Raw genomic sequence first — 11238 nt, forward strand, 5'->3', positions numbered from 1 at the left:
CAACCTATGGTCCAGCAGCAGATGCAACAGCGGTAAACCTTATCACGTTATGGCTGAAACTTCGTATAATCAATGATATGATTTAAAGACAATTACCAGCACAAACAATATCGTACATTTAAAACAATTTGCAGCAATATATTAACAATAATGCAATCCCTCTGTGTCTTTATATTCAAGTAAATTGGCTTAAATTATTCAACTTTTTAGGTCTAAGTTTATTTCTGACACCTTCATGGGAATTTTACTACAGAATCCATGTTCTTGTTCTGGACTCTGTACTGGTCCACCTTGATGTTTTTCACATTTTTGTATTTTTGTGTGAACAGCTGTCATCCATCACTCTATGTGTGGTCTCTGACCTTTGTAGACCCCCTGAAACAGCAGTAGTAGCTAAAATAAAAATGCAAATCTTTGACCAGAAGGGGTTTTCTCTACTTGAAAACTACTACAGAGGAAGCTAAATTAAAACGGTAGCACAATACTGCTGTAAACTCAACATTTTCTCCTTGGAAAATAATTTCAGTGATTTTAAAATATACATTTTGCTTTACATACACGTACTTCTGAAGTTTGAACACACTCTTCATGAGTAGGAATGTCATGTAAATAATATTGGGCTTCTAATTCTGGCAGCGGGATTAGAAAGTCCAAATAATTCAGTGAAGATTTAAGAAGCAGAGTTGTAGCTTCACACATGTCTTTTGGAGCCTTTTCTACAGAAAATCCAGCAAATTCCAACATCATCCAATCAGGTTATTCAGATGTGTCTCCCTCAGATAAAATAAAATGGGTTTAGGAACAATCTGGGTTCGAGCTGGACTTGAACTGGAAACTTTGGTAACATAAGTGTCACTCTACACTGGTGAAGCCAGTTTTATATTTCAATTGACTGATGGGGGGACGACCAAGAAAGAACCTTCTTCTCATTATCACCATCGTTAGGCTTGACTGAAATGTACAGCCGACCACTAGGTCAGACCAGAAAAGGCTTTATGGTCAGAGGAGATTAAAAAAAAATGGGCTGTTTGACTGCTAAGACCAGAAGTATCTACGTTTGGAAAAGTTGAAGTGAGTGCTTTAATTAAAACAACAGTGTACCAACTGCCAAGCATGGTGGTGGGATCATCATGCTGTGGGGCACTTTTGGTGCCAGTGGTACTGTTCCATAGCACAAACGAGAAGGAATAATAAAGGAGACCTACCTTGAAAGTTGACTAACATTAAGCTTCTGGAGTAAATTACCCAAACTCATAACCTCAGCCCTGTTGACCCTGTTGGTAGAGAACTAGGCTTCAAAGCCACATCTGTGAAAAAAGTAATTTGAACAAACTTATCTGAAACAAACCAAGAACTTACCAATGCTGCCATAAAAGATTGGTCAAATATCCAGCCAGAATTATGCCAGACGCTTGCTTATGGCTACAAAAAGAGTGTGGTGGAGGTGCAATTTGCCAAGGCACACTTAACCAAATATTCAGTTAAGATGGAGATTATTCACATCCCTGGCAGACTTAGATGTTAAGTTAATTTCATTCAACCAAGAAGTTTGTTTCTAATAGGAAAAGAGGCTGACATCTCTCGAAATATAACATATTACAAAAAAAAAGCCAATCTGTTCTTAATCACATTTGTAAAAGGTGACATGTTGAAAGTTATTTATACACTACAATTATTGCCATTATCGCTTTCAAGCCCTTTTTATAACTGCTGACCAGCTTTTTTCATTTTTCCTCTGGTATTTTGATGCAATTTTGAGCTCCACCTTGGTTTAAAGTTGGAAGGCCCTCATGCCATCACCCCAATCTTTAGCTCCCTCCACAGATTTTCCATCAGATTCTAATCAAGACAGTTTCTGGGCAACTCCAAAACGTTAATATTATTTCTAGTCAAAAGTAAAATGTTGGTATAATTTACACCTTGTGCTTAACTAATAGTGGAGGTGTTTGTATATATTTGAGGCTCTATGTGTAATTTCAACCCCACATGGATCAGAAAAAATAGAAAATAAACTAAAACTTGGGAATCTGATTCTTGTTTTTAATGCTAGTGTGTCTCCAAACCTGTGAATAATTCTTGGCTGTATAATAGTTTTAATTGCACTGTTACTGTTATGTATTTTATTCATTTTTTAAACAACACACTACTGTGCTGTAGTTTAAGCTTCCTGTTTTTTTTTTGTCTCAGATCATCAACTTGTTCATTGCTGTCATCATGGACAACTTTGAATATCTTACAAGAGACTGGACAGTGTTGGGGACTCACCACCTGGACGAGTTTAAGAGAGTTTGGTCTGACTACGATCCAGAAGCCACGTGCGTCTCATTTTTCTCATTAAATGCTGCTCACTGGTGCTTCCTACCCTTATTCCCCTTCACTGTTTCCAAAATTTACGTATCTGGCTCATCCGTTATCTGTTTGCATGCCTTGTTGCAGAGGTCGCATCAAGCACATCGACGTAGTCACTATGTTGCGCAGGATTCAGCCACCTCTTGGCTTTGGAAAGCTGTGCCCTCATCGTGTTGCTTGCAAAGTAAGCGTGAAAATGTGCAGAGCTGCATGATGATGCGTCAGTAGAAGGAAATTAGCAGATCTGCCATATTGTGCTTCATCTTATCTTCTCAGAGACTGGTGGCTATGAATGTGCCCCTTCACCCTGATGGGACTGTCACTTTCAACGCCACTCTGTTTGCTCTTGTCCGAACTTCACTCAAGATCAAGACTGAAGGTCAGGACTCCTACACGAGACATTCATGGAGGCTCATTATGCTGGCTGTGACCCACGTATGCAAAAACCTGCTTTTATTTGAACAAATCTGTGGTTTGATCCCATTAGGCCCTGTTGATAAGCAGAATGAGGAGCTGAAGATTATCATTAAGAAGCTGTGGAAGCACACGAAGCCTAAACTCATTGATGAAATCATTCCGCCCCCTAGAGGCAAGTAACAGAAATACCACACGTCCCTCCCAGAAAGAGGATTAAGAAATTACTAAATTATTCAATTTCACTTGACTCTCCAGTTATCCAAGAGGTATGTTTTGTTTTTTTTTTGTTTTTGTTTGGGTTGTATTTCTCACATGTATCTGTGTTCTTCAGGGGACGAGGTGACTTGTGGAAAGTTTTATGCCAGTTTCCTGATTCAAGACTACTTCAAAAAGTACAGAAAGAGAAAAGAGAGAGAAAGAAAATCCAAGAAGAAGGACAAGGCTGCTGCACTGCAGGTAAGTTGTGTTTTTTAAATGTTCTTATTAAACCTTTTGGGTCTGAGTATTTCTATACAACAAACAAAGCCAAGCAACTATGAATCTCATTTCTGTGTAAAGTTTTCACTCCCAAGATAATTTCTAATTATTAACGAAGGATTTCTTCCTCATTTACCTATACTTTTTATGATTTCGCACCACTACCGGTAAAATGAATATTGCTTTCCAAATTTTAGATTTTACTTGTACAAAAACATGGAAAATATTTTATGAAATTGTAAGTATGCATTTACTTAGTGACATCAAAAACATTAAATCAAAACTATGTAGACAACCCCTATTTTATGGTTTGTAGCAGTCATAAATTACTTTTAGGGTTTTTGATCCAATTTAAAGTTCCTTGATAGACTTTAATATTACCACAAATGTGATGCCTCACATTTTCATATATTTAACTATCAAAAACTAGACCCTAGGAAGGAAAACAGGCCCACACCATAACAGAACCTCCACCACACTTAACATTGGGTAGGGGCTTTTCCACATATTCAACCTTTGTTTTACACCACACCCACCTGCAGTGTTTGTTGCTGAAAAGTTCAGTCTTACTCTTAAATCATCAAAGCTCTCAGTTCTAGTTGAAGTCCCAGAAAAGTTGAGCAAACTCCAGGTTTACCTTGGTGAAAGTAGGAGAGAACATGCTTTTTTGAGGCATTTCTCCCTCTTAGCCTGTAATTAGTGTCCAGTGGTTGTTATGGAGACTTGATAACCCCAAAATTACTTTGCACTAGTTCTCTAACTTTTTTTTATTTGTACCTCTATTTCCATCCTTCTCACCGTGTTTTGCAAAGAACAACTTGAGTCTCCATCCAGCCTTGTTGCCAGTGGCTAAAACAAATGGGTGTCTGTGTTGTAATATATTCATGCTCAAGAGAACCAAGAAAACCATGGATTATTATGTTTTTGAATTCTTATCAAATTACAAAAAGTGAAATTCAAATATAATTATATTTGACCTACGTTCATTTTAAAAGCATTAGTAGGAGTAGAATTGTGCCTCTGGGGATTTGTTAAAAGTAATTATTTCCTAACATGGGATTTGTTTCCCAATTGAATAAATGTACTCAAGTTAATTTGATTTATTTTTTACTTTTTTCATAATAAAATTGGATATCACCAGAGCTGAAAAAATAGCCACATCGGTATAAGAAAGCTGGATACTTTAAACGTCTTGGTGCAAAAATACCACTTACCAGTAGGGGGCGCTAATGGGATGTTGTATATATGTTCTTCCATTAGTTTTACATGGACAAAGCTGCGTGCTGGTTTCACTTTCTTTGCACTTTTTTCTGTGCTTCAAACTCATTGCGGTGTTTTTTCAACAACCCTACTCTATTCCAGAGCTAAAATATGTGTAGGCGTAAAAAGGTTGATAAAAGCTGAATACTTGCAAATTATTCATGAATATAATGAGTTAAACTAAACGTTAAACGTTCTGAACGTTTCCTGCACATTGAGACTTTTCTAAAATAGAAAATACTTTGAGCACTGGGATTAAAGTAAGGTTTTGGTTTAATTTAATATGGTCTGACATGCTCCCAGAGTTGTACATTGCACCCACATTACATAGAACAACTGGAATGGAAATTATTATTTCATGCTTGCAAAATTTGTGAATATCTCCAAGGGTTCATCTAGTTGTTTTTTAAATCCAACATTTGCTCTGTCAATTTCTAGAAGCCTATTTTGCTTCCTTTACATGAGTGGACTTAAAACTAAATGTCACAACATCTGAAATAAAATTGAGTTTAAATAATTTTGTTCTTTTAGCAAGGGCTGCGGACGCTGCGGGATCTGGCTCCAGAGATGCGTCTGGCGATGGCTTGTGACCTAGAGGAAGAAGAGGCCACAGAAGGAGAGATGACAGGCGATGAGGTATTTGACAGCGAGCACGGGACCTCTGCAAACCCCACGCCTGCCAGCACTCCGATGCCGCCCCTGGACATGCTGGTGGAGCAGACAGCTGTGATCATCGAACCCATGCCTAGGGTCGCCAATGGAGATGTGATCACCAAGCAGGTGGAGGCCTTGCAGGAGCACCTGAGACCAGGATCAGAGCTGGCAGGTTTCACAGTTGTTACAGAGCAACCTGGAAGGTCCGAACCCCTTCCCATCAGGTACTCTGTTACAGCCACATTCTGGTACTGGAACCCCAATAAGTCATATTGTGATGTTTCATGACTCAGTTCTTTCTTCTTCATTAGCGAATCGCCTCTTCCTCCGCCTCCACCAGAGATATCAGCAGAAGAAGACTTTCTCCTCAAAGATGCACTCGTTCCAACTCAAAGTGAAGCACCTGAACAGTTTTACAAGCGTGAGGCATATGCTACACATTTAACATCAATAGATGGGTAAGAAATAGGCATGATAATCAGAACATTTAAAGTTTTTAAAGAAGAAATACCATTTTTTTTTTATGTTCAATCCACCCTGCAAACTATACCACATTTCCCCTTTTGCCTCTTCACAATTGCAGGTTTGAGTATCCAGAGGCAGTTTCTCCTGTACCAACTGAGACAGGAGACAATGGTCAGACTTTTGACAGAGATAGCAGCATAGGAGAAATACCCTATGGAGCTCCTGACCCCAATGGCTTCATCGGCAGTGAAAACAACATGAACGGAGGGAGCACCGCTGTCAGCCCCACTCCCTATGACACAAACGGATATAACAGAAATGGATACACAGGCTACAATGTGAACGGCATCATCCTCGGCACCAACGACAATGGAAGTACCGTAGGTGGCTGCAATGAATACGGCAGCACCTTCAGCGGTTACAATGGAAACAGTGGTTACAATGGGAATGGTTACAATGGGAACGGCTACAATGGGAACAGTGGTTACAATGGGAATGGCTTCAATGAAAATCAAAACAGTGGAGCCCAGTTTGTCCGGAGACGGCTGCTTCCTGCCATACCAAAAGGTCAGAAACTTACTATAACTTTCATTTATTAAAACTTACATTATTACTATGCTTTTCATGCATGTCCCATGACTCTAGATAGTGAACAATTATCAAAACTTTAACAAACCTTTAGATATTGATTCATTTTTAAAAATTCTTTTGCACAAGAGATTCACTAATCCGAGTTTGGTGACCAAATTCAAGTTAAAAAACTACCATCTTCTAGTACTGGTTTTAGCTGATTCAGCTGATTACTATGTCCACATCCTCAATTATTCATTTTTAAAGTAATATTTAAATTTGACCAACACGTTTCTTCTGCCTGGAAATAATATTAGTGTGTTGGAATGTCCCACCAGAGTGCTTGCTTGAATTGATAGATAATCTGTGGAGGGAGCTAACGATTAGGGTGATGGCGAGGAGGCCTTCATCACCAAAGATAAATCATGAAAAACCCTGAGGAAAACATTCAAAAACTAGTCATTAATTATAAGAAGAGTCTGATTAATGTAATGTCAATAAGGATTTTTTCACAGGGTACTGAGAAATGTCTAAATAATCTTTGACATTTTATTTTTGAATAAATTGTAAATAAAAGCAGTTTTGTTTTTATTTAACCTCTTTTTTAAGTTGTTTTATTCTTTATTATATTTTATGAAATGCCTGTCTCATTTCCTATCAGAAACAAACCTTTTCGTTGTTTCTGTCCCTTATCTGTAAAATCAACCAGACTCGCTGAACTCTTTGTGTCTAAATGCAGCATGTTCCATAACAGACATGTTATAACCTCAAAAGGTCACAACAGATCAATTTAACTGTAATATGTTGCACCTTCCTGTTATCTGCCAAAATCCAACATCCTGTTGCAACATGCCTCTATGATTATTGATCATTTCAAGCCTTTTTCTCTCATTAACAACTTTCACATCAAACGGTTTTACTAGCATGAACTGGCAGCTTAGTCATGTTGCTGAGCAGATCTGGTTTTGTGTTTCCGACAAGCCAATCAGCCAACTTGACTGTCACCTCAGTCAAGTTAAAAACCTCTTATGCTGATATCCAACTGATTATCCAGTGCATTAGTAATTGGTTTAGTCAAAGCAGCTTTCTATATATTTTGCTGCACTGAGATGTTTAGTAAACAAAATAATTAAGGGATAGTTTAAGTTTAGTTTTGTAATAACTGTGGGGAGGATTGTAATGCCTATTCCACACAGTCAGATACAACATCAGTAGATCTTTAGTGTATAGGTACCTGAAAACATGTACTAAAATCCTTGAGAAGAGCAAGCATTTCCTACCAAGCACATCCATGTTGTATAGACGTAAAAAGACGTGGCTGAAAAGAGAAAAGACACATAAAGATGTTTACTGAAGTGTAATTAAACATGGGCTAACGAAGCCTGACTTTTAAGATCTTTGTTTAGGCTAAATTTGGACAGGAATTGTGGGACAAAGAGCCCAAATTTAAGGGTTAAATATAGACAAGTATTGATTAACCTTAAATAGCCATAAAAAATACTGCCATTGATGTCTTTGAACAATTGCTTGTTGGACCTAAATTTCGAAGTTCCCCCATCACAACATACCAGTTAAAACCGATTTTATTTCTCAGAACCTATTCGAGTTTAAAATCTCATCATGCCTGTCTTTATAACACCTACTTTCATATTGTGTTAGGTCGGAAGCCTGCATTTAACTTCCAGTGTCTAAAGCCTCAGACCAGTGTGGACAATCTCCCCATTCCTGGAAACTATCATGGGAACACGTCACCAACCAGATCCCGCCTGCAGGTAAAAGCACGAAAAACACATCCTTAAAATGTTATTTTCTCATCTTTCTTCAGTTAGTCATGGAATCCTGCTTTCTTTCAGAACCAGCACAACCTGGACTCCCGGCCCAGCAGTGTGTCGTCCATGTCTTCCACCTCGTGGGCCAACACAGCAGCAGCTGGTGCCACACCCCTTCCAGGAATAATTGCCCCCGCAGGGCGTCGAGGCAAGCTCATTTACACCCCCATGATCCTGGTGGATCAAGAAAGTGGTGCTAGTCAGCCACTCTGGAGTGACGGCTCTGCCAGTCTCCCTGCAGGAAAACGTCCAGGCTGGTACCCTGGTCAGACAAGGACCTTCACCAGCATGAGGATGCAACCTTCTGTTAACCAGGGCCTCATAGATAAAGGCAGCGCAGACAGTCTGGTTGAATCAGTAAGTTATCCTTAAGATGCTGTAGATTTTTTTATTTATCATATTTAATGCACATGCAAAAAAAAACTACACCTGTGTAATTGATTATGACTGCAACAACCTAACACATGTAGAGCAGACACTAAAGACTTAAGTTGCAGCAATGTGTTACAGACAGTTTCTGGAGCACCTAATAGTCAGTCAAAACAGTAAATAAGGGTTACCAGAGAGGGGATGCATCACGGACCTATTAGGTAGCATTAACCAGCAATAAACAGAGTTAGATAGTTTATGTGTTTGCTTGACACGTCACCTGCGGATAGCAGATATAGATGGCAAGGTGTGCTTTAAAATGACATCCCTCTCTTCATGGTTTGTCCTTGTAAACCTTCGCAATGTGTGTTGTTAATGCAGCCTCACATGGGGGACAGGGTCCTGTGTCCCATTTCTGCCGATCCCAAGCCTGAATGAATGCAGAGGGTTGTGTAAAACTGTTGCCACATCTACCATGCAAGTCAAAAACCGGATCTCCATACTGGTTCAGTCGAGGCCCGGGTTAACAATGACTGCTGCAAGTGCTGGGGACGGACTGGGTACTGGTGGAAACTGACCTACTATTGGTCAGCAAAGAAAAGACGTGTCCGTAGGCAGAGAGAGAGGAAGAAAGGCAAGAGTCTAGGACTGAGAGCAGGGACTTTGAATGTTGGGGTTATGACAGGAAAAGCTAGAGTTGACTGACATGATGCAGAGAAGGAAGGTGGACATACTGTGTTTTCAGGGAAACCAGGTGGACAGGATGAAAGGCTAGGAGCTCGAAGCAGGGTTCAAGCTGTTCTACCATAGTGTGAATGGGAAGAGAAATGGTGTAGGAGTTATCTTCAAGGAGGAGTTTGTCAAGAATTCTCTGGAGGTGAAAAGAGTTTTAGATAGGGTGATTAGTCTGAAGCTAGAAATTGAAGGTGTTATGTTCAGGGTTATTAGTGGCTATGCCCCAAAGGTAGGGTGTGAGTTAGAGGAGAAGGAGATGCAGAATATCTACAGAGATGAGAGAGTGGTGATTGGTGCAGATCTCAGTAGATATGTTGAGGGAACAGAGGTGATGAGGAAGTGATGGGCAGCTTTAGTATCCAGAACAGGAATGCAGAAGGACAGATGACGGTAGACTTTGCAAAGAGGGTGTCCAGTTCCTGGACATTACATGTTTTGATATTTTACAAAATGCGCTTATTTCTTTTACCCACATAACTCAATACACCAACTAACATGTCAAGATAGGAACAAGTTTGTCTTCTCCATTCCTTATACAGCTGGTAGAATCTATATTGTCATGCAAACGTCTATGATGTATCTGCTTGCTTGCTGAAAACATAATCATGCCTCAAATCCCCCCAACAGATCTTGATCTCTGAGGGCCTAGGCATCTACGCCAGGGATCCGAAATTTGTAAGCTTTGCCAAGCGGGAGATTGCCGAAGCGTGTCACATGAGCTTGGACGAAATGGAGACTGCGGCTGCCGACCTGATAGTGCGAGGAGCCAGTCATCTGTCCCAGTTTGAGAACGAACTGGCAGATGAAATGAACTGCGTGATTTCTTACTGAGATCACCAAAGCCAAAATACAGTAAAGACATGAAGTCTTGAGCCAATCTTTTGTGTGTTTATACACAAGTTATTTTAACAAAACATTAAATAAGAGAGGTGAGTTTTTGTAGTTTTCATACATCCTGCTGGGTATGAAATACTTTTGTTTGTGAATGCCAAAACATGCACACATATTGATTTTAAGAGCACACATGAGTATGTGGCAGGACTCCCTCTGATGTGGCTCAGGAAGTTTTTATATTTACACAGGAGCCTGCTGAGTATAAAGTCAAATTCAGGCACTTAAACCATTATAACAGAGGGTCGTTTTTCATTGTATTTCTATTTGCACTGTACTTGATCTATCATCGCTTAATACATCTATGAGCTCAAATATTGTTTCATATAATCTCCTGAACTTTTACATGTAAAACCGTAATACGTCAGCAGCACAGATGATGATGATGATATTTGAATGCATTAGATGTTTTAGAGAAATATTTCACTAAACTGAATATCCTCTAAGATGCAGCATCCCAACTTCTGTTAAAAATGTCTGCGTTGTATTTTCTGATTATAGTGACTGTTCAATCAGGTGGCTTTACAGCCTGCAGAAATAAAGTATGTTTTCTCAAACAAATGTTCTTTTGCTTGTAATTTTTTCTTTTTGCATAGTGAGCAGTTTGTTTCACATGGTATACTTCCCCCCAAAGGTTCTTTGTTAAAAAACCCACAGTGGAAATATAAACAGTGAATTATGTAATCAGTAATTAATAGACTGGCAGATGGATGACATCTGGGTTTCACTTCCACCTTAAGAGGTGAAGCATGTAAAATAATAAGCATTTGTCTCTTGCAGACTATTGTTACCCTCTATAGCAGAGTTGGCTGCATCTCACATTCTGTAATTTACTTATCATTTGCAAAGTGAAAATACACCAAAAATAGACAAGAATGGTAAATGAACAATATTTATATACCAACCACTTAAAGCGCTTTATTGTAGAGCCACATTCACATAAATCGCACATAATACACCAGACAGAAATGAATTACTGGTCAAAATCTTGTAGACAACCTGTGGTTTTAGATTAATCTCCTTCCTGAACACAATGAATGAACCCGGGGAGAATCAAGCAATCAAGGGCTGTGCTGGTCGATAAAATGAAATAATAAAAAGAGAAAAACATGAAATAAGCAATACAAAAGGTAAACCAGCCATGTGGAGAAATTATTTTCCTTATATTTTGAGGAAAACACGGTGAAATAAATTTTTAAACAGCGTATGTGAAAATCTGGTT

The 11238-nt window shown here is 39.1% G+C and overlaps 1 protein-coding gene across 1 annotated transcript in view; it reads left to right on the forward strand.

The window, feature by feature from the left end:
- cacna1fa (calcium channel, voltage-dependent, L type, alpha 1F subunit a) overlaps window positions 1-10577 on the forward strand; it is a 48650-nt gene extending 38073 nt beyond the window's left edge. Inside the window, 11 exon segments of the mRNA XM_047364169.1 lie at window positions 2188-2315; window positions 2437-2533; window positions 2626-2728; window positions 2837-2938; window positions 3098-3222; window positions 5035-5381; window positions 5469-5615; window positions 5741-6189; window positions 7852-7964; window positions 8046-8378; window positions 9753-10577. Coding sequence (XP_047220125.1) covers window positions 2188-2315; window positions 2437-2533; window positions 2626-2728; window positions 2837-2938; window positions 3098-3222; window positions 5035-5381; window positions 5469-5615; window positions 5741-6189; window positions 7852-7964; window positions 8046-8378; window positions 9753-9956 — 2148 coding nt within the window. The 3' untranslated portion in view covers window positions 9957-10577.
- Window positions 10578-11238: the final 661 nt, after the last annotated feature.

The sequence above is a fragment of the Girardinichthys multiradiatus genome, chromosome 1 (genome assembly GCF_021462225.1).
Source record: "Girardinichthys multiradiatus isolate DD_20200921_A chromosome 1, DD_fGirMul_XY1, whole genome shotgun sequence".
NCBI classification, from domain to species: Eukaryota; Metazoa; Chordata; class Actinopteri; order Cyprinodontiformes; family Goodeidae; genus Girardinichthys; species Girardinichthys multiradiatus.